Source organism: Lepisma saccharinum, chromosome 20, assembly GCF_977018435.1.
Source record: "Lepisma saccharinum chromosome 20, izLepSacc3.1, whole genome shotgun sequence".
Taxonomy (NCBI): Eukaryota; Metazoa; Arthropoda; class Insecta; order Zygentoma; family Lepismatidae; genus Lepisma; species Lepisma saccharinum.
Genome location: NC_139248.1, coordinates 32,397,014 through 32,422,071, shown reverse-complemented (window position 1 = coordinate 32,422,071; position 25,058 = coordinate 32,397,014). Strand labels below are relative to the sequence as shown.

The window sequence follows — 25,058 nt, the reverse complement described above, 5'->3', positions numbered from 1 at the left end:
ATGAGTTGGCAACCTGATTTCCTATGAGTTGACAACATGATTTCCTATGAGTTGACAACCTGATTTCCTATGAGTTGACAACCTGATTTCCTGTGAGTTGACAACCTGATTTCCTGTGAATTGGAAACCTGATTTCGTATGAGTTGGCAACCTGATTTCGTATGAGTTGGCAACCTGATTTCTATTCATAGCCTAGGACCATGTGACACAGTGAGATAGCCCAGATCTTGGACTCAGTGTACGCCACTAAACTTTACAATGTATCTCCATTAAGAAACGAACCCAGGATACTTTGATCATTATGTAATAGCACTAGTATATTTTGTGAAATGGAAGTAGTTCTACACTAACAATGATTTACAGTCGTCCTCCGTGGCGGAGTGATTAGCACAGCGGGATACGCCGCCAGGGATCCCGGGTTTGAATCCCGGGCCGGACATGCGAATTCTTTGTGAGTGTCCCTTCATCAATTTCATCATTTTCATCATATCATCACTCATCCTCATCTTCGCGATTAGCTAAAATGACGCAAAGGCGAAGTAAAATCAAATGAATGATTCACAGAAAGAAACAAAACAGATGGGCTTGACCTTCAATAGTTTCTTTTTATGTCATCAGAACCAGTCAAGGTTATTGTCTTCTAAATATCAAGTCCTGGATTCGATTTCCGATGTCCACCCATGTAAGTGCCTAAACGCACGGCCATGAAAATAGGCGGCTGGGCAGAATTGCGCTGGTGCCACATATAGGGAAAGCAAAGAGAGAGCGGGACAAAAGTCGCTGGTTCCCGCGCACTGTGTGGCAACGTCAACCGGGCTGCGTTGCCTAGTTCGAGCTTCAGACCGACCTCTCTCCGGGGCACTTTTGTGTCACCCCTGACCTTTCGAGCAAATACTGTCAGTTTGTATCACATGGATTACAATGACCAACTCTACAATGAAATCTTTTAAACCTCCGAACACACGGGGTTGTGCTCCGACGTGTCAACAGCGCGAACTTCTGCCACCCGCCAAATTCCATGGCCATGTACTTGTTCTAGACTTTGCTTTTCTTTTACCATTTGGGAAATGATGACTCAAGCACTTATTTTGTTGTATGTAATATGATACTATAAATATTTTTTTATAACAGACAGCATCCTTTTTGTGAGGGGCACGTACCCTTGTGCCCCTCCCCTTAATTCGCCAATGGATCCGGATATGAAGACATTTCAAGATTTCCCCAGTGAAGGATTGTTCATTTATGATACTAAAAAGATATCTCAAATCTAAAACTTGAGGCAACAATCAAAGGCAGGATCAAAACTTAGATTTGCAATTCTCCAGTAGATTTCCAGGATAAAGAATAGAAGTAAAGAAGACTAACCTGGAAGAAAATGGCGTGCTCCGTGTGCCTCCAGAAGTGCGTCACTGGATACCCACAATGCCCTCTGCAGGCGAGAATCTCAAGCCTTCCCGAGCAGTGGCGATTTGGACATGGTTTTCCTAAACAGAGATAATGGCATTAGACCTTTGAAGCAGAATGATTACCACAAATACTATTTAAATCACTACCTTACTTTACTCACAAGGGAGGTTATCTAAGTGTCCCCCTCCGATTTCCATGAAACTTGGCAGGTGTATAGAGGGGCCCAAAGGAAGAAACACGTGTCTTTGTGCTTCAGCTAAAAAACTGTTTTAGGGGGCACCCCCCCTCAAATGTCAAAATGAGGAGAAATTGAAGTGGGGAGCTGGCCCCGAAACCACGTAAATATGGCATAGGAAGAACACGCACATATAATTGGAACGCACACAGCACAGAGCTGTGTTTGCCAGTGATATGCACTTCATATCTCAAGTGTCCCACTTGTGTATCTGCCAGTACTATTAGCACAGAACTTCAACCGCCATCGTCCTTCACGATAGCACTTGCGTTTGGTACCGACAATCCTACAGTTCTGTGCTGTGTGTGTTCCAATTATATGTGCGTGTTCTTCCTATGCCATATTTACGTGGTTTCGAGGTCAGATCCCAGTCAGCTAAATTTCGTACTGTAACGCCGTGTCCCAATGGGCCAGTGGCAGTTTCTGCCTATTTGCACGTGCATACCCAAATAAGTTTGTAATGCAATCATTTTTTATTTACTTATTCATTGAACATAACTTGTTTAAATATCAAATGTTGCCACGCCGCTTCACCTGCCATTTGCTTTGCTTTAGTAACGCTCATGCACCAGACAAAAATCATTGTTCACGTACGGTGTATTCCCAGTTTATAGTGCGCTGGCGCTTCCAATTAAGAAACTAATCTATTTTTTCTCGGCTTCATAGATTCACTTCTACCTTTAAAATATCCAAAATTACTGAAATCATATTCTAAACGAAGCACTACATGGAAATGTTGTTCAAATATTTCAATCCAAAATAGTTAATATCCGCTGTTCGTTTATTTATAGAATGTAATAATGAAATGAAAATATTATATTATCTGAAAAAATGTGAATTCACTACAGTATCAAAATTCATTCAAAAGTAAACATAAGAGAATTATGACAGAGAATGTTATTGGCTATGATTAAAAATTACCACTTTGATAGGTAAAAATAATAGTTTTATATTGAGCACACCAAGTTTTGTAACTAATCATAATGAATGTCGAAGAAACATTAGTTTAGAAATTTTTATTAATATCCCATTATTCTTGGTTTAAACCGTCAACATTTTCTTTAGTAATAATACGAAACATATAAATTAATTGTTTATTAATTGTAATAATATTTATTTTATGATTATGTGTGACACCTGTATTCCAGACTAAGTAACAAAGATCTCCGATTTTTCAGTTCTATGGAAAACTTTGATAACATAGGCCAGGCACCCTTCCATCCATCTGTTCTGACTGAACCGAACTGAACATTGCCGGACCCAGTGGCTGAGTGATGTCGACCTCCGTGGCGGAGGGGTTTGTCGACCTCCGTGGCGGATTGGTTGGCAGAGTGCGCTACAACGCCAGGGGTTCCGGGTTCGAGTCCCGGGTAAGGCATGGGTATTTGTGTTTGTCCAGATGATAAGAAACTGATAAACTGTAAGAATTGGAAAATGTAAAAAAGAGAAAAAGTCTGAATGGTGGGGGATACCTTCGTGTAAAAAAAAAAAAAGTGGTTAGCACATCGCGCTGCGACGCCAGGGGTCCCGGGTTCGAATCCCGCTCGGGCATGATTGTTTGTGAATGTCCATTTACTCAATTTCATCATTTCATTACTCATCCCCATCTTCGCAAATTAGCCAAGAGGCACAAAACGCGAAGTAAAATATACTAAATCAATCAATAACTGAACATTTTTTTTTCCAGCAGTGAAGCATGGTTTTTCTGCACACAGTTTACGGGAAGGTTCCGTATGTCCATGTTTCTGAACCCCGATGGCGTAGTGGTAACGTTGTCGCCACGTAATGAATGGGTCCCTGGTTCGATACCAGGTTGAGGGACGCAGTGGATTAAATTCCCACTTTAAACTCCATGTTCAGTCTACAGCCACCTCCGAATTTTGAGAGTATGAAAATTTTGAAACAAAAATCAGTGCAGAACTCGAAAAAAAAACAAAAAAAACAGTGGTAAATGATCCCCGATTGACATTTTTTAGAGTTGTGAGTTCTAAATATACGAAATATTACGTATGCTGACCCCCCCCCCAATAGAAACAGATATGTACTGTCCACGTTTAAAATTGCAGCCCGTCCCGGTAAAAGAATCCGGCGTACGCCAGTGCATAAAGTGGACATAAAACAAACGAAAAACCTTCAGATTTCCATATTTCTGAAGCACCTTCGCTTTGCTGTCTTGTCGATTACTACGACTTTTCTCCATTTCGGGGGAAAAGTCAGCCCTTCTTTGCACAATTGCCCTACCGAACATTTTTCACTTTTCAAACAGCGATTTATTCGGTAACGCATAGAAGTACACTTCAGGATTGAATGGGAAAAAAGGTTCCCCCGCGGCTCGAGCCGCTATCCTATCTTCGTTCGATGTTTGTCGGCGGTATCGAATCTTCCTAGCTGTGTCCAATCTTGATCATTGTCTTCCGTGAAATCCGGTGGTCCTCTTACATGTTGAATCCGGTCGCGTTGTCGGCTGAGCCACGGTCAAACCCTCGACAGAGTAAACAGTTAAGCGTATTCTTATATTCACAACTGATCTGGGTCGACCATACGAGGCTCGTTTACATTGAAATTACCGGAGAAATACCGTACAAGGCACACTTCTGCGTGGAAATAATATTTTGTCTCGCTTATATCACAACCAAAGCTCCAAAGTTAAAATTTCTAGCCCCGAAACTTGGTTTAAAAAACAGTGCAAATCCGAGACAATAGAAACAATACACCTTTACAGGAACAATAGTTCCAACACTCTCGGATAGATGACGTTGATTTAACTTTTGTGCACATGATATTGTTAGGCGTATTGGCTTGAAATAAATAGCTACTGGTTCAGTTCCAGAGTAACACTTATATGGAAGGCTTGAACCGTACTTGAAACTGAAATCATATTTCCTTCAATTTAACTTGTGACAACACGAACTAAAGCAGCCCTCTTAAACGGTTAGTTTCGTACCACGCTTATTCACAAACCTTTGTTTTCAACATCGATAATCTTGTGTTTTAAGTAGCCGATGCATACAAAATTACGTGCATTAAACTTTTGCACTCCCTTCCTAAATTGCATTTACTTCTCTGTAGCTTCCAATACGCAAGTTACCACAATACTGGATTCTGAACGTATGAAAATCTAACGTTCATAACTTCACCGATAATGTACAAGAAGTTATACGCTAACAATACTAATAACATTATGAGTATACCACCAGTATATCAACAGTGCATATCGTTTTGCAAAATATTGTGTGTGTATATGAACATATACATTAACAATAAACTTACCAGTATTAAAATAATTAGAATTGGATAATTGAAGCCTTGAGCTTGGAGTCCAATTTGTCGCTTCGGTCTCAAAGCTCCCTCAATTTTAGAATTTCGAACATCAACTCCGAGAGACTTTTAGAAAAGTCTATCATGAACCTAAATCACTAAAGCTGGGATTTTGATGCATTTGCATGTTTTTCTTATTAAGCCAAGCAGAGCATCTTTGATGGGACTTTTTTTCAACTTTGTCGAATTTACAGTGCATTGCATTCTAGGAGTTTTCATGGCATTTCAGTGCATTTTTAACATTTTTAAAACATTATCCTGTTTTTCTAAAGGTTTTCACGAGCGAACAGACATTTCTTGGTGTTTGTTTATTTTCTTAAAAAGCAACCCATTTGTTTCTTGCCAGTACGAAAGTTTCAGAATAACCACTTTGATTGCAGAAAATCTTGTAAATAATTCCTTCTGTAACAAAGAGAACCTAGTGAAAAATGTGACAAGTGACTTAGTAGAAGTTCATGGGAAAGTGAGAAAGCAATAATAGCCAAGAAAAGGACAAAATTGAAGGGTTTAGTCAGGTTTGTTCAATTCCTTGACAACCTACTTAAGTTAATTGAGCATTGCAATACAGGACTGGCGAAATGAACACGTACGTTTCTTGTGAAAGACCATTTTGAGAAATTATATAGATTTTTTTGTTGCTTTTATGGCATTATTTCCTTTTAATAGAGTATTTTCTTGTACTAGGGTCTTTCAAGATTGACCGAGACTTTTATTTCCAGGGAAAAAATGGAAAATCCTACAAGCACCAAGGAAGGTCAGTTTTTCAAAGAATTCCCCCTGAGCGTCCAGACACCAGCGTTGTGTCAGTTCCCTGAATCCCTTGACGTAGATGAAAGTTCTGCTGTCATAGCCACTGCAGGACATCTTTTGTCAGGTTAGGGCTTCACCTGTCTTCAATTTCTTCCCTCTCGTATGCTCTTTTAGCGGCTCAAGCAAATCTGAATCACTGAGGGGTAAATCCTGGGTGTAAGAGCATGGAGCAAAACCCATTCGGAGAGTTGTTGCGGTGATTGACCATGTGTGGCCGTGCATTGTCATGGTGAAAAATGGCATTTTCAGACAACATTCCCGGTCTTTTCTTGCGAATGGCATTACGTACGCTACCCTTCATAAATGTGAAGTAATTTGGGCATTAATACTGACACTTTCTTCAATAAACCCACACCTTACATACCCCAGTCGAACGAGTCCATTCGTTAGCAATCATTGTTCTTCACCAAGCTGTTGCCATCATTTGTACACTCTTGCCCGTTACACTGTTTGTTGCACATACTGTGCCTGCAAATTTCTCAAAATTTCAGCCGGATTAACCTACTCCTTCACAAGGAATTTAATTATACACATATACAAACACACTACTTGCCGCCATTTTGCTAACACTACTGCGCATGCGTCAACTACATCGGTGCGAATGCGCCAATACTCACGAAGGATGCAGGTTCATTATCCGGGTGTTCTATCGTTGTCATGCACTCAAATGTTTCGGTCAACGTTGAACGACCCTTGTATTTTATTGTCCATTAAAATCCTAGCCCTATTATTAACTAGACTATCTGGGAAGCGCAACAACAACAACAACAACAACAAATAAATAAAATAAAATACCTTGCTGCTTTTTCCTGGCCTTGTCACAGATGGCGGGTCGAAGGTGGACCTTATCCCCGGAGTCCAGGGAACACCTGAGGGAACACACGAGAACTCCGAGGCAGGACTTCTTGAGGATGTGGACGTTGTGGTTGTTGGTGTTCCTCATGGCCCACCCGGACGAGTGGCGTTTCGCTTCCTCGCTGTCAGGGGGGTACACGAATCTGCAGTGGCCGTCCGCCCACTCCTCGAAACGGTCGTATTGGGTCACCTGTGGAAACAAACAACGGGCAATGAGAGGTTTTACTGTGCTTGGAAAGTTACATTTGAAAGCATCCCAGTTAAAATTATTCTTTTTGAAATGTAACTCGGATGGAGTTACTATTTTCTAAATATAACGCAGTCAGAGTTAATATTTTTGAAATGGAATGTAGTTACTGTTGTTGAAACGAACACGGATCAGTGGCGGCGATTGGGTTCCAAAATAGGGAGGGGGCAAGGACAGTTTAGTTCCCATCATAAATAAGGTTTAGCATAGTGCGGAAGCAAAAGTGTGGAGGGGGGGGTGTTAATAGCTTCCACTGACACGGATGTACTATCATTAAAATGGAACTCAGTGACAGATACTCTCTTTGAAATAGAACTAAGTTACTGATACTCTCTTTGAAATGGAACTCAGTTACAGATACTCTCTTTGAAATGGAACTCAGTTACAGATACTCTCCTTGAAATGGAACTCAGTTACGGATACTGTCCTTGAAATGTAACTCAGTTACAGATACTCTCTTTGAAATGGAACTCAGTTACATATACTCTCTTTGAAATGGAACTCAGTTACAGACACTCTCTTTGAAATGGAACTCAGTTACAGATACGAGCTTTGAAATGTAACTCAGTTACAGATACTGTCTTTTGAAATGCAACTCAGTTAAAGATACTATCTTGAAATGGAACTCAGTTACAGGTACTCTCTTTCAAATGTAACTCAGTTACAGATACTCTCTTTGAAATGGAACTCAGTTACAGATACTCTCCTTGAAATGGAACTCAGTTACAGATACTCAATTTGAAATGGAACTCAGTTACAGATACTCTCTTTGAAAATGAACTCAGTTACAGATACTCTCTTTGAAATGGAACTCAGTTACAGATACTCTCTTTGAAATGGAACTCAGTTACAGATACTCTCTTTAAAATGGAACTCAGATACACATACTCTCTTTGAAATGGAACTCAGTTACAGATACTCTCTTTGAAATGGAACTCAGTTACAGATACTCTCTTTGAAATGCAACTCAGTTACAGATACTCTCTTTGAAATGCAACTCAGTTACAGATACTATCAATTGAAATGTAACTCAGTTGCAGATACTCTCTTTGAAATGGAACTCAGATACAGATACTCTCTTTGCAATGGAACTCAGTTAAAGATACTCTCTTTGAAATGCAACTCAGTTACAGATATTATCAATTGAAATGGAACTCAGTTGCAGATACTCTCTTTCAAATGGAACTCAGATACAGATACTCTCTTTGAAATGGAACTCAGTTACAGATACTCTCTTTGAAATGTAACTCAGTTACAGATACTGTCTTTTGAAATGCAACTCAGTTACAGATACTCTCTTTGAACTGGAACTCAGTTACAAATACTCTCCTTAAAATGTAACTCAGTTACAGATACTCTCTTTGAAATGGAACTGAGTTACAGATACTATTTTTGAAATGGAACTGAGTTACAGATACTGTCTTTGAAATGGAACTCAGTTACAGATAATCTCTTTGAAATGGAACTCCGTGACAGATACTCTCTTTGAAATGGAACTCAGTTACAGATACTCTCTTTGAAATATAACTCAGTTACATATACTGTCTTTGAAATGGAACTCAGTTACAGATACTCTCTTTGAAATGGAACTCAGTTACATATACTCTCTTTAAAATGGAACTCAGTTAGGTACTCTCTTTGAAATGGAACTCAGTTATAGATACTCTCTTTGAAATGGAACTCCGTGACAGATACTCTCTTTGAAATGGAACTCAGTTACAGATACTATCTTTGAAATGAAACTCTGTTACAGATACTCTCTGTGAAATGGAACTCAGATACACATACTCTCTTTGAAATGGAACTCAGTTACAGATACTGTCTTTGAAATGGAACTCGGTTACAGATACTCTCTTTGAAATGGAACTCAGTTACAGATACTCTCTTTGAAATGGAACTCAGATACAGATACTGTTCTTGAAATGGAACTCCGTAACAGATACTCTCTTTGAAATGGAACTCAGTTACAGATACCCTCTTTGAAATGGAACTCAGTTACATATACTGTCTTTGAAATGGAACTCAGTTACAGATACTCTCTTTGAAATGGAACTCAGTTAAAGATACTCTTTAAAATGGAACTCAGTTAGGTACTCTCTTTGAAATGGAACTCAGTTACAGATAGTCTCTTTGAAATGGAACTCCGTGACAGATACTCTCTTTGAAATGGAACTCAGTTACAGATACTATCTTTGAAATGGAACTTAGTTACAGATACTCTCTGTGAAATGGAACTCAGATACACATACTCTCTTTGAAATGGAACTCAGTTACAGATACTCTCTTTGAAATGGAACTCAGTTACAGATACTGTCTTTGAAATGGAACTCGGTTACAGATACTCTCTTTGAAATGGAACTCAGTTACAGATACTCTCTTTGAAATGGAACTCAGTTACAGATACTCTCTTTGAAATGTAACTCCGTGACAGAAACTCTCTTTGAAATGGAACTCAGTTACAGATACTCTCTTTGAAATGGAACTCAGTTACATATACTGTCTTTGAAATGGAACTCAGTTACAAATACTCTCTTTGAAATGGAACTCAGTTAAAGATACTCTCTTTAAAATGGAACTCAGTTAGGTACTCTCTTTGAAATGGAACTCAGTTACTGATACTCTCTTTGAAATGGAACTCCGTGACAGATACTCTCTTTGAAATAGAACTCAGTTACAGATACTATCTTTGAAATGGAACTTAGTTACAGATACTCTCTGTGAAATGGAACTCAGATACACATACTCTCTTTGAAACGGAACTCAGTTACAGATACTCTCTTTGAAATGGAACTCGGTTACAGATAATCTCTTTGAAATGGAACTCAGTTACAGATACTCTCTTTGAAATGAAACTCAGTTACAGATACTATTTTTGAAATGGAACTGAGTTGCAGATACTCTCTTTGAAATGGAACTCAGTTACAGATACTCTCTTTGAAATGGAACTCAGTTAGTTGCTATTTTTTTAATGTAACTCAGTGCAGACAGTAGACCTAACTCATTTTCAATTTTTGAAATTTAATATTAATTAAAAATTAATAAGAATTAATATTCATTTAACTGTTATAAATCTCACATGTTTAATTATGATAATATAGGGGAAAGAGAATTTAAAGTAAACCATTTTATTAAAAAAAATAGATGACGCAAACCATTGCTTGTAACAAATGTATGTAGATTACGGAGTTGGTTTTCCATTTACAAGAGTGGGGACTATAACGACACTTCGGCCTCCCCGATGGCGCAGTGGTAGCGTCATCGCCTCGTAATCAAGGGATCCCGGGTTCGATACCCGGTTGAGCCATACATAGTGGTTCGGATCCCACTTTAAACTGTAGGTCGGGTCCCAATTGGCTTTCTGTGTATCAATATAACGATATTTCGTTGGTTCGGGTTTGCTTGATAAATTCAGAACTGGAGGATTTGTTTGCCAGGAGGAAACATGCTTTGTTGTGTTGTTTATAGCTTGTGTACGTTAAACTACACTGTGAAAACATGACACTACAGAGAACAGACGTGTTACTTGTGTAAACAGTCAAATGTCCTTATTGTGTGACCAAGTAACGGTAACATGTTAGTTTCTTTAAATAACTTTCTCAATTCTGGAACATTAAAATTTTACTTAGCAATTTTTAAATATTTTACATTCACTTTTATTATTGTTTTTACTTATTTACACTCAGAGCACACAAATACAGGACAATACGACCCCACAGAGGGTTATGCTGGCTGTGGGTGTGGGTGCAGGCGCCAGAGCTTCGTTATCCTGCATCAAGCAGTTACCAGAGTGTACTACGAGGAAGTGAGGTTGACATTTGAGTATGTTATACCCTTACACCACGCAGTATACTGACAACGAATCGTTACGTATTTCCACTTTTTCAATTTCTTGTCGTCTTCCACTTCAGGTTAATCACAACGATTTGCATGAATGATGATTAGATTAAATTGATGAAGGGATAATCTCAAACAAATCTCAAATGTCCATTGCAGGACTCGAACCCGCGTTATCGATGGCAAGCACTCACCGTGCTCTTCTACTAAGAAGGCATTGCAACTGTTATGGCAACATTGTAAAAATGATGCATATGATTGAAATGTACGCAATATAACACCAAGATGAAATATTAGTGTATAACTAACGTTATTACCCAGTAATAAGGAGTACCTTAATAACGCAATCATAAACGATTATTGAAATTATTTGTACGTACTATTACATTAGTAATTTCTTAGCAGCTTGTATATCATAACATCATGAACAAATCCGTAATTTCTATCCTACTTCTTATACTCACGAAATACGTAGTCCCGATGAAGTATCTGAGGTTAACATGTGGGGGTGACGTGTAGAAATTGTTAATTGACGTGTAGAAGTTGTAAAATAAGCTTTTCAATTACCGCGATCATTCTCCGCATACAAGCATGGAAACCATGTTTCATGCTGCTTTGATTAGAGGTAAGTTTGGCAACAGTGCATCGAGCGTTCAATTGTATGTTAGGAAAGTGGCGTCTTCCGTGTTAAAAATTGTTTGCCGTTATAGTGCTACAAAACTAAGATTTCGTTAATGTATATGCGCACAATTGGCCATCAAACAATTCCCTGATATCACGAATCATCAGGTAAGGTAAGGTTAGGTTAGGTTAGGCAAGCATAGTTAAAATTCTGTTCTTAAAACAATTCACATGTATTTCGAAAAAAAAAAAACATTCTTTCCGCTTATTTCCCATTTTCAAAACGCGACCCCCACATTTGAACTTCAGATTCGTGATTACGAGGCCTCAATTAATGATTATGCCAAATATGAAAGAAATCGGAGAGGCGTCCGGTATTGTAAAATCGCTCCGAAAGTTACAAAAAGTTTGTCCTAAATTCCACCTAACTTTGACAGTTGTTTTGGTTACAGTAGTATAAGTGGCAGGCGCGGTTGGCCCTATAGCGCACAGGATCAGTGAACCCCCAGTAATATACGATAATCACCTCGAGAATGAACAATGAACAATGTCTTTAAATTTTCACATTATTTCGCTAAAAATTCTACACAATAAGTCATGTATTTGTGCCCGTAACACGGCGAACTCTCTTGCTGAGAAGAAGAAACCGCGAATCGGCCGCCCTGATACAGACCCTCAGTTGAACCCCCAAAGGACAGCTCGTGCCATTGTGAAAGCTTCGTGCGGGAGCAGAAGCGCGAGGAGGGTATAGGACAAAATACATGGGAGATGAGATTTGCAGAACCTATGTTCAACCCAACGGTCATGCGCAGTTCGTTCTCTCGCAGAAGGCGTGGGACAAGGCTCCTTTCTCGCTGCTTCCTCCCTTCCAGTGTTGCTGCGTGCGGTTCAAGTTTGAAGCGCACACATTACATATTCAATCTTCTCTTGTATCATTTTTGCACCGATCTCAAGTTTTTTAGTTTTTGAAGTGCTTGGATACTTGTTGGAAAGTATTAAGTGATGCTGCGAGTGAAACGAGGGATGGACTTTACCTAGGTTATGTCATTTGATGCAGCGTAGGCGTTGCTGTCCGCGCAGGTAAGAAATGACCGATAGAAATGCACATAATTAACGTAAACAAACTTCCTTGTCCACTGAAAAAAAGCGTGTGCTGGTCGACCAGCCCCAAATTTGAACAAACCTGTCGCGTATAAATGAAAGGGTCTCAGGTTCGATTTCTAGTATGCGCATGCCATTAGTTGCCATTTCCCTTTAACAAATGTAGGACCAGTTCTGATTAGTCAGCATGGACGTCCGGAAGGGAAAAGGGGGCCGCCCCCCCATGGAAATTGAATGTAAACCAAAAATTATATATTACACGCATATAATTTAATTTCAGTCACAGTAATTTTTGGTAATTATTATAAAAGCGTTGCAGTAACTTTAGACTGAAGGAGTGTTTTTTGCTCCTCGTGGGGAAAAAATATATTACTTGCCCCTACTTGAGGATGTCCATGATATTCCAACAAAACTCAACTTTTTTCATAAAGGCACAATTTATTGTAGTTTCAGCCCTAAATTTATTCGCACACCCCTACAACAAAACCTTATACTCCCAGATAAAAAGAATTCTTGACAAAGCTTTTAAACCCTCCCCCATCCTTTTGTTGGGCGAAGGAAGTATATTTTGCGGAAAGTGAATATATGTCACATCACTTCAGTGAACCCCCGGGTAAATAATGCACGAGCCGCGCCTAAGTGGTCAATGTTTGTTGTGATATCTTATATTTCACGATACTTTGATTTTTTGGCCTACATACGTACATTATGCTGACTCTAGCGACTTGAAGGTATACGCTAACAACACCAAGCCTGACCTGCCTAAGCTACTCACGTATGCATGTAATAGCAGAAACAGGCGAACAAGTCAGACCGATTTTGCTAGCAGCTCGTGTTCTGTTGCATTAAGCTTGCAGCGTTTACCGCTAGAGGGGGCAGTGAGCAGTTTGACTGTAACAGCCAAGAGAACGCGTTGTGGTGTGTTGAGCAGCAAAGTGTTTTGACGAAGTTTCGTGCGTCAAATTTCCCCTGTGCAAACAGTGTGTTCTTGAAAGTATTCTACAAAGAATTTGTTAGAAGGGACGAGTTGCAATTTCACAGAGGAATTGTAGTTACTGTCACTTACAAGTTAGTGTATGTGTTTGTTATTTGTTATTTAGATGGACAAATGAAAATCACTTGAGTTACCGCACCCCGACTTCAAGGAACGACTTAAGTACTTTATTTTTAAAAGTTCTCTCCATTAGTTTGTGATTTTGGTAAGAGTTTACTAGGGGGGTGATGGATTTCTTCAAATTTACAGGAGAAAGTACTTACGAAAATCATTTTCTGTAGCGTTGTGGAAGTTCGTGAATGTAGTTTTGATCCATTTTAATGCGAATACATGTTGTTTTCTGCGAAAATCTCTGTCCGACACGCTGTTTCTGCTGCCGTCATTTGCTTTCTGCACGAGAGCACAATGTTCCGTGTGTTAGATGACGTAAACCCCATAGTCAGTGTTTCAAACTCGCCGTGTTTTCACTAAAATATGACGTGTCGAGTATTTTTAATTTTTTATTTTTTTTTTAACTATGCTTGCCTAACCTAACCTAACCTTACGGAAAATGGTTTGTGGGGCTAACGTGAATGGTTTTTGGGGCTAACGTCAATGGTTTGCGAGGTATTAGCATAATTTCAAATCCGGGCACGAAAGTAGGTATTTTCCGGTGAAAAAGCTTGCAACACTGCATAAATCGACAAAACACTCTCACAACGCGCGATGAACCAGTACAATATCGCCATAATGTGGGTTACAGAATCGAAATAACAAGTAACAGTAAGTACTCGTAAATGTAAGAAATAGACATTATCTTAGTTAGAAATGCATTATTTCACCTTAGGAAATGTTCCGTATTCCAAAATAGTACGTTAGCAATGTAAAAAAGTGCGAAATAAATTATTTATAGGTATCACCCTCATAGTAAACTAGTACCGTGATTTTTATCAGTGTGGAATACAGTAGGAAAGTGTAAGTTGCTAAACAAGATTATTCCTTGGCAAATATATCCCACCGCTATTGCACAATGACTGTTTTAACATTTTCTACAATACCAGTTTGTCATTCAGGCCTTCTCAATATATTAGTGGCTACTAACAAGCTGCATGAGAGCTTAGGCTTTTCCGATAGCTTATTTGCAAACCCAGTAACGTGTATGTTGTGCAATATACGTATACATAACTTTATTAGTAGTATTTTGTTGGGAGGTTCGAACGCTCAATTCTACCACCTCAAGGTGCCTTGCTCTGGGTTCGATTCCCTGTGAAGTCACATTATTCAGTGCTTCAGTTTCCACTTTAAACTGTAGGCCCAGCCCCTTTTTAGCCATGTGAACATAACGCTACACGTTACCCCCAAATATTAACTGCAGATTCGTGATTAGGAGCCCAAAATCATTGAGTATGCGAAATATGAACGAAATCGGGGAATGGTCCAGTATTGTAAAATCTTACCCCCCTATAAAACAAAACCTTAGTCATAGGTTCATTATTATAATGTTTTTTAGTAAAACATACTAGTAGTGAAAGTGAAAGAATGTCTTTCTTTCATTCTTTTTACTTTTTCAATTAAGGATACGGCCCAAAAATTTTGATTTAATTCCGAATTTCTCATGGTACACAGACATTAGGGACCGTTGACCCACTGTACCTCCTTGAGAATTACGTCGATTTTTGTTCATCAGCAGATTTCAACGTTTTACGTAATATAAAAGTAGTTGCAGCGTTAGGAAAGCACCAATAACGGTGATATTTGATCCCACAGTATGGCCCACGTAATCGTCCGTGCACTAACGCCTCTTAATGCTAAGTCTTGTCTATCAAGAGAAAATAAACTGCCTTTGCCCCTCCCCCCCTCTCGCCGTTTCGACCCGGTACTACTTTCGAATGTGCACACGAGTGCTCGCCCAGCAGTGTAAATTATGGATCAAAATCAAAGAATAATTATTACTAACCTGCAGAATTAAGTCTTACTTTTTTAACCGACAGATGTCGATGTTGTATGTATTATGAAATTTGTTTTAGCGTGCGGAAACTGTAATTTGTCAAGGACATCCACCTATGTGGGTGTTAGATGAAAATATCGTCGTTCTTACGCCAAAGACACGTCGAAGTTTGTTTGAAGTTAATTTAATCACAGACAGGATAATCGTAACTGGCCCTGTAGTTTAAAGTGAGATCCGACACAATAGGAAAGCTTTCATTGTGGAATATTCGGCCGTTTAAATAGATGACCGAAATTTTTACGGAAAAATGAATTAGAGTATCCCAGAATAAGAGTTTTTTCACTTATGCAGGCGATAGTTTCGCATCAATTGTTAACATATTTGTGGTTTATAATCTGATCTTTACACGGATACACATCATAATTTTGTTTCATAACTGCTGTCACATTATTAAAAGTTACCCCCTTACGATGCAAAATCCATTGCTATCACATAAGGAAACACCACGTGAAAGGTTTGTTTGGACTCAATCTTGCTCAGTGACGTCACACTAATATGGTCCATTTGAGGGGATGTGAAAATTTCCGCCTCCAGAAGTCCCGAGACTAACTGTATTTTACATGTATATTTGATCCTGGACGTTTCTCTGTCCACAGTGGGAGCACACAAACTTAAATACAGTCACAATGGGTCTTCATTTCGCCCTCAGTTGGAGAGTTCGTGTGCATTCTTCTCAATGTATTTATTTACATTTCCCTTGTGCGAGCTGTACGCTCTACGCACTACATAAATTTTACTTTACACACACTTTCTCTTCCCTTAAGGTCATGTATTAATATTGTACCCTCTTTACGTTAGTATACAAATAACTCTTAGTAGTTGAACAGATACAAAAAAAATAAACATAATAAGTATAGTTTAACAATCCGAATATTGGACATGCAAATAAAGTTATGTGCCAGGCTCATTTGGCCTCCAGTCTCTATATACCTGTTCTCTGTTTCAATCTTTCACTTCCTGTCCATGCCTTGTAATCAAGGGGTGCCGGGTTCGATGCCCGGTGGAGGCATATAGTGGTTCGGATCCCATTTTAAACTGTAGGTCCAGTCCCGATTAGCCTTACTGTGCACAAAGTGGACTTAAAACACCAATTCAATCAATCAATCAATCTTTCACTTCCAACACAAACTCCCCCCTTTGCACTATCGGACTGTCTTTCATACTTTCATTCCCCCCTCTTCGTTATGTGATAAGAGATGTTTGCAGGGACGGCAACAGGGGTGGGCACGGGTGGGCAAGCGCAACCCAAAAATTCTTGTGCTCACCCAATCAAATTAAATAAATATATACAAATAGGGAAATGTAAACGGTTCTGTAAGTATAGGCTGGTCCTCACTCAATGTATATTTTACTTGTGAATATTGTAGATACTAGAAAGTTTACAAGTTTCACCCCATAACTAGCTTTGCTGTCATTTGGCGAATTGTCTAATAAGTAAGTTTACAAAGATTACAGCAAATATCTTGTTAAATGAAATTAATTTAATCTTTTCTTTGTTACTTCCTTAATTTGGTCATTGGAAAGCTAAAGGCACTACCAGGACTCTCTTTTAAAATGTAATGTAATGCACACTCCTATGATTAGAAGCAATCAACAGGCTTAGTAAGTTTTACTGGATATTCACAATTATGAGGTATGCTATATGATTTAAGTGTTAATCAGGATTTGGAAGGATTTGGAGGGTTGCAGCTCCCAGCTTTCAATGGGGAAATTGCTTTGAAATCAGCAATATATTGAAGAAAATACGATATAAGGAATTTGGAAGTATAAAAGTATAACTAACCATCTGTCATGACTTGGGCTAAAGGTTATGGACTAACTGAAACTGCATAGATGGGAGTGAGTTCTTGATGTTGTCAGCACCGCACCTCCACATAAATCTCAGCCTGAGTATGATCAAAGTAATAAACAAATAAAAACATCTTCTTTGCTTTAATCGCAATGCTGAGTATGAATGATGATGATGGAAGCGATGAAGGAACACTCACAAAAACACCCATGCTCAGACCGGGATTTGAACCCGGGACCCCTGGCGTCATAATGCACTGCGATTACCACTCCGCGGGTAATTTGATGTGTCACTTTCTTTATTCTATCACAGTTTCTTTTTTACATAACTGTCATCTTCAAATAATGCAATGTTCCTAAAATTGCAATTTTTAATTTGTTCTAATTAATAACGAGGAATCACAATCACTACCTTACCAAGGTGACCAAATTTCAATGTAACAGTTTTGTAGGTTTGCAAAAAATCTATAGCATTGTGGAGTTGAAATTACTACCTCAACTTTCGATTTGCTATGAACTATTGATACTCTTTTGTGGAAAGTAATCAAGACTGATTGACTCATTGTTATATTTCAAGTCGATTTTCTGCTAGTTTTGACCAGTGGTGACGGTGAGGTTGAATGGTAATTAGATGAACGTCATGAAGGAACGAACACAAACACGCAAGGAGACACGAAACACCAAGAGGATTATCTTGACTGCGGTTACAGGCGCCAGAGACTCGTTTGCCTACAAGAATACGGTTTCCAGGATGTACTATTCAGGAGGAAGGTTGACATTTGAGTGTGTTCGAAAAGGTCACACTTACAGCCCAAATGATCTGTAAAAGGATACGAATTACTGTTTACGATGATTAGGATTGATGAATTCCTTGTGTCCAAATCGCTTTCTACACAACCTAAAAGAGAAATCTCGAGTGAGTGAGAGAGAGGGGTTAGTCAAACTCACCTAATGCCTTACGTTTGTACTGCCACCCTAATTTATCAATATAGAGCTTCTGCCCAGACGGTCGAAAAATTCTGGCGCCGCCCCTTGATGTTTGTTACACTATAAAGATGTCTCTGTTGGAGCATGATCACTCATTTCGCTGCCTTCGCTAATAGCTTCCCCCTCCGTTCTCTTATTTCCCCCTCCCCACTTATTGTCCCACTTCTTTTGTCTTTCTGGCTCCGGTGGCATATTTACAAACCATGTAGTGTTGCAGAACCTCCAACGATATGTGACTTCTGATTGGCTGTCATTCCGGAAGTTAATGCGTTTCATTATCTGGTGTTCCTTCAAGAGAAGACGCTAGAGGGCAGGGTTCAGATTTACAGTGTAGATTTCAAATATCCGTCTCAACAAGATAAGAAACACTTTTAAACTCAGGTTGATTTTTGAACATTTAATAAGATTAATGTTCTGAAGGACAGAAACGCCAAACTCTTCTTGAAGTGAATGATTTCCTATTTAAATCTCATTGTAACTACTATATACTTATATCATAGAGAGAAAATAAAAATGCATCCAACTTATTGCAAACAATACCAGTGGTATTGGAGAATTAGTGCCTTCAGCGGTCGTAAGTAGAAGGTAAACGCGATAACGTCTGTCGCTATTTAATATTCGCAATTCATTTGTATGTACTTATAACTAATTTGCACGGGTTTTAATTAATTTGCACGTACTTAGAATTCATTTGCATGTACTTAGAATACTTTACATTTATGTATTTGCATGTTTATAACTTTTTATGAATATATATTTATTTATTTTATGAAAAATATGTATATAGAAGGTAATTAGAGGTACTAAACGCTATGCATATGTTTTTATATTCATTACTGCAAAGTATGTAATGTATAAATCGATAATATTAATGTTTATAGTATTGAAAATAAGTTTTCTATGGTTTATGAACCGCTATGAACGGTGGTAATGGGTGTAGGTACAAGTCCAATTACGAAAGAAGACGGTCCCGGTACTCGAACCCGCGATATGTAATGTTATTAATTAGTACTATGCAGTAATTTCATCATGTTATGAAACACGATGGTGCAACACGCTAGACAGAATACTGTATCCGAATCTCGACTCCGCTCTGATGCCAGACAGACAAGGGGAACTCCGCGCAGGTAGACGAGAAAGGAATTTTGGGGGAAGCGCGCTCAAGGTCAAATGACGTCACAACGTCAGAACAAAGAAGGAATCTGAATCACCAATCAGAGAACGCGTCGGTAGATTTTCAGAACCGGTTTTTTCAAGGTTAACCAGTACGCAATAACAGGGGAAAGCTATGCAATACTGTAGGGCAGGGGAGGTATTCAACCAGACAACAAAGAATGTCTGGAATGCACAGCAAGGGTCAAATCTCTGAAGCTATGCGGTTTCCGCCGCCAATTAATATTCCGCTCAGGTTTGCCTCCAAGGCACAGGACGCTTTAGCGCAGGGTTTTTTTATCTGTACTATGAAGAAGGGAGAGCTATTAGGGACGGGGCCTACAGTTTTCACCATTTGCTTTTATCACAGGGTAACGAACCTAGGACCCTTTGATTATTGATTTAGGTAGTAAATGTATGTTACTGTGTGCTATTTAATTTAATTTTGAGTTTATTTTTTACCAAACTTTGACTTTGTCAAACATTTTCACAGCTTATCCTTATTTTTACAAAAATAACACTATTTGTACTATTCAGGCAACATTTTTTATTAAATTTTGGACTCGCAAAAACATTTTTTCAATTTTTAACTTATTATTTTACAATTTTATGTTAATTTTTTTACCAAAATAACACTATTTGTACTATTCAGGCAACATTTTTTATTAAATTTTGGACTCGCAAAGACATTTTTTCAACTTTTAACTTATTATTTTACAACTTTAAGTTAATTTTTTACCAAAATAACACTATTTGTACTATTCAAGCAACATTTTTTATTAAATTTTGCACTCACAAAAAACATTTTTTCAATTTTTAACTTATTATGTTACAATTTTATGCCTATTTTTTACCAAAATAACACTATTTGTACTATTCAGGCAACATTTTTTATTAAATTTTGGACTCGCAAAGACATTTTTTTCAACTTTTAACTTATTATTTTACAACTTTATGTTAATTTTTACCAAAATAACACTATTTATACTATTCAGGCAACATTTTTTTATTAAATTTTGGATTCACAAAGACATTTTTTTCAACTTTAAATTAATATTTTACAATTTTATACCTATTTTTACCAAAATAACACTATTTATACTATTCAGGAAAGACTTTTAGATATATTTTCGACACACAAAGTGTGTTTTTTCAACTTCTATCTGTTTATTTCACAAGTTTATACCTATTTTTAACCTAAATAACACTATTTATACTATTAAGGAAAGACTTTTAGTTATATTTTCGACACACAAAGTGTGTGTTCTCAACTTCTATCTGTTTATTTCTCAAGTTTAGGCTTAGTATTACCAAAATAATACAATTCAATCTGTTCAGGAAAGACTTTTAGTCGCATTTTCGACACACAAAGTGTGTGTTCTCAACTTCTATCTGTTTATTAGGCTTATTAGTACTCAAATAACATTATTTATACTATTCAGGCAACATTTTTTATTAAATTTTGGACTCAGAAAGATATTTTTACAACTTTTTAACTTATTATTTTACAAGTTTATACCTATTTTTAATCTAAATAACACTATTTACACTATTCAGGAAAGACTTTTAGTTACATTTTCGGCACACAAAGTGTGTGTTCTCAACTTTTATTTGTTTATTTCTCAAGTTTAGCCTAATATTTACTCAAATAGCACGATTTGATCGTGTCTTTTATTACATTTTGGACACACACACACACACACTCAGAGAGAGAGAGAGAGAGAGAGAGAGAGAGAGAGAGAGAGAGAGAGAGAGAGATTTTCCAAGTTTACAGGATTATTCTCTAGTTTACTCAAATAACACAATTTAATCCAGTCAGGAAGGATTTGTTATTATATTTTGGATGCACAAAGAGAGGTTTTCAACTTTTTTATTGATTTTTTGCAGGGTATGTATTAATTTTTATTTATTTTGTTTTGTATCATATATACATTTACAAATTTTTAACTTAGAGTTTAGTATTTATTTATTTTTTCAAAAACACTAAAAAAAAGTACTTTTAGCTAAAATGTAAGCCACAGAATATATTATTATTATTATTATTATTATTATTATTATTAGGGTTTACTGATTTCCACTATGCTATTTTTGGTTCTGTATTTCTATATGTATTTATTTAGGGCAGGTTACGCCTGCCACGTAGGAAAGTTTGTTTATTTTAGAGTTTGCTGAGTATTTTGTTACTGCTATACTAGGTAAAAGTTTTCTAAATATACCAGATAGAGCTCTATATACTTTTGTTTTTGCTATTTTGGAGATGATGCGATCAGCACCACTCTCCATCTGCTTTTTATTTTATGTACCCAATATTATTTTGAGGCTTAGTGAATTCTAGAGCCTATTTATGCAGGAGAGAGGAGAGAGGACTTGAAAATTTTGATTTCAGATAACCCACAACTATTTGTCAGAGTATTTTAAAGGATATTTTATACTTATTATGTGCCACTAGAATATCAAAGCTTGCTTAATTTTTATGTCTGTAACGCATTTATTGTATTTCTAGCTAAGGCTTACTGGATAAAGTACACCAAATGTTTAACATTTCAACTTTGCTTTTATACGAGGGCAATTTTTTAGTGTAACGAAAATTATGATGTGTCTATGAGGTCTGAAACCCCTTTACCGAGTGTCCATATTTGGACGCTTACCAACATTGTTTCTTTTCTTTTTTAAATATAACAATTTAACAATATAATTACAATACGAAGTTCACAGACGGCTTAGGGGCCTAGGTCCACTTTCCAAACTTTTTTACTATTCTAGAAGAATTATTTAGCTTTATAGCCTTTTTCAAGGTATTTTTGAAGTATTACTGGCTTTTTTTGGGTGCATCAACATTTGGGTCATTTCCATTTGGTTTATTACACTAGGCTACAATCACTATCTGAACACGGAAATCCTCAGATTGAAACTTAAAGCTTAGGCTGTAACTAGGGATTTAGTATGTATATCGACAATTTATAGGACAACACGAACCTTACAAAGGATTATAGGTGACGTAGGACCACACGCCAGAGCTTTGTTAATCTGCAAGAAGCAGTTGCAACTAATGCTATGAGGATATAATGTTAATTTTTCATTGTTTCACAAGGAGGCTATTTTTTATACACCCAATATTTGCTTTTTCAAGTAACTACATGTACCAGAAGCACACATGCCAACTCTAACTAGACTTCGACTTATTCTATATCAGGTGCTAAATTTATAAAGAACTATGATTGTGTATATTTTTGAGAATCCAACTATATCAGGATTTTTCTATGTAAGTATATTTTTATTGACTGGCTTATTTAACAGATCAAACAGAAAGACGGCAAAATTCATTAAATGTAGTTCTATAGTATAGGTGGTTTCAGAGATATAAAAAGAACAAATATAAGATTTTGCTTTTTTTTGCTTCTGAGGCTAATCTGGACGCTAAGGGTAAATGGCGAGGAAATGTAACGGAGGAGAAACACTCCCAAGAGTTATGGGCTGCATGTAAGTTAATACCACAGAGATATTACAGTAGGTGTAGGTTCTACCACCAGAACTTTTCTATTATAATAATACTGGTTATGCTGTACTGTTAGCTAAAGATGCTGATATTTGAGAAACTTAAAAGCTTATTTGCAAAATTTTAGATAAATAATAATCTGTTAGACTGTAAACATATTTTATATCTATTCTGCTAAAGATCCGATGACAAAATTTAAAAATCGTAATCGCCCAGACAGGGACTCGAACCCTGGACAGATAGGTTAAAAGCCTAATGCTATACCAACTAAGCTATCTGGGCACAAGGTATTTTTTTCTTGAAAAGTTAGTTATGTTAAGAAATATATTGAAACATTTGAGAACACTTTTGATCTGGTTCGACAGAGAAGGAGACAACATTTCCAAATTTTTACAGACTGGGTGTATTTTTCCACTATAGAGGCCTTCACTATATGTAATTCGAAACGCTAAAGTTCAGCTAGCTTCCAAAATCCAAAATTGAGGTAAAGATTGTGTTTGGCGAGATTAACAAGTTACAATTATATCCAGTTACGGACAAATAAAGCTAAAACTCTCAGATTTACTGTACTAGCCAAGTTTTAGTAACATTTTCCTTCGCTATAGTACTAATACCAAAGAAATAGGTATATTTTATTTATAATTTGACAAAATGTACTAGTATTTAATTCACAAAGTTAGGTAAAAAAACAGTATTTTAAAAAAATATTGTTGCTGCCTTCAAATTTTATGTTATTTAGCCACTAACAACTGATTTACACTGTTTGACATCCTTTAAATAGCAAAAGAAGGAATTATTTGTTTAGTATTTTTACTTTATATTTATATTTAAGAAAACAATTCTACAGTTTAACTTAATTTTAACAAATTGTTACTAATTTATATATCAAAGTTATGTTATTTAGAGTGTATGAAGGCGTATAAAGTTAATATTTGTACTTATCAGTTCAACTAACAATTATATTTTACACACAAAAGATAATGTTTACAGTTAAATTACTTGAATCAGAGAATAATATTTTACAGTAATTGATTCATTCACCACTAGTCAGTACTTTTATGCATCAGAAAGTTTTCTTAATTTTCTATTACGCATGCTATTTTGGGCTATTTTTAAAATGTATTTCTAGGGCAAACTGGTTTAATTTTCTGCTTATAATGCAAAGTTGACAGTTTTCGCACAATGCATTGTACATTTGTTATATTCTCTACTTACAATCCAAATATTATGCTTATTTAATGTATAACTAACTAACTCTCTAGCCTTCTTAAACCCGAATGTTCATGGGTGCAGCAACTCGTGCCTTTCATCTGTCCCTGTCCTGAGCAAGATCTATATACTTCTTTCCTTCCCTACCAATTTCCTTTAGGTCCATCTCTATATTATCCCTTCATCTTTGTTTTGGTCTTCCTATTGGTCTTTTTACCATCAGGTTTCCCAACAAGAATCCTGTATACTCTTCTTTCCTCTCCCATTCGTACCACATGATCTACACACCTAAGTCTTCTTGATTTAATTATTCTAATAATATCTGGACATGAATACAAATTATGTACTTCTAAATTATGTAATCTTCTCCACTCATCTGCCTCCTCATCTGTTTTAGGCCCAAATATTTTCCTAAGGATCTTATTTTCAAATACTCTCAATTTATGTTCCTAGCTTATACTGTAGTTATTATATCTTTTTCTATCAGCTTATTTTGAAATTAATATTATTAGGTATAGTCTTTGATTTATAACTATATTGCTTTTTTTTATCAATTTATCTAAGAGTACACACAGACAAACACATGTGTACACACTTTTATGTACATAGATATGCCTTTTTCAATATTTTAGTATGAAGATTGCACTTTAGCTATTCAAGCAAGGGTAGGAAAGGTAGGATTTCTGAGAATTTGATGCAGGATTTTGTTGTCCAAGTATAGATGAGAACTGAGCTGAGAGACTGTTTTGAACCTTTTCATGAGAGTTTGCATGTGAACTGTATTCAAATTGACCACTATTGACTGTGCATGCTTCTAAGTTTTGCTGTTATTTTACATCAAGTCTGTGAGACTACAGACAGTTTTCACTTTTCAAGTAGTTTTTATTGATTGTATTTGTATATGTTTTGGGAACTTATCAGTTTTATGTTATGAGGCAGTTTGTTGTAGAATATTTTTACCTGATTGCTTTGAGATATTGAGTGTCTGCTGTTTTACTTGTAATTATTTTCCTTCTT

General features: G+C 36.9%; 1 protein-coding gene across 2 annotated transcripts in view; it reads right to left on the bottom strand.

Annotated features, from left to right (window-relative positions):
- The window catches only part of LOC146003573 (uncharacterized), an 83,196-nt gene that overhangs the window by 14,188 nt on the left and 43,950 nt on the right, over positions 1 to 25,058 (bottom strand). For both annotated transcript variants that reach the window (XM_083141869.1, XM_083141870.1), the window contains exons 3-4: positions 6,566 to 6,815; positions 1,366 to 1,484 (exon numbers count right to left, since the gene is read on the bottom strand). In XM_083141869.1, coding sequence (XP_082997995.1) covers positions 1,366 to 1,484; positions 6,566 to 6,815 — 369 coding nt within the window. The remainder of the gene's footprint in view (positions 1 to 1,365; positions 1,485 to 6,565; positions 6,816 to 25,058) is intronic.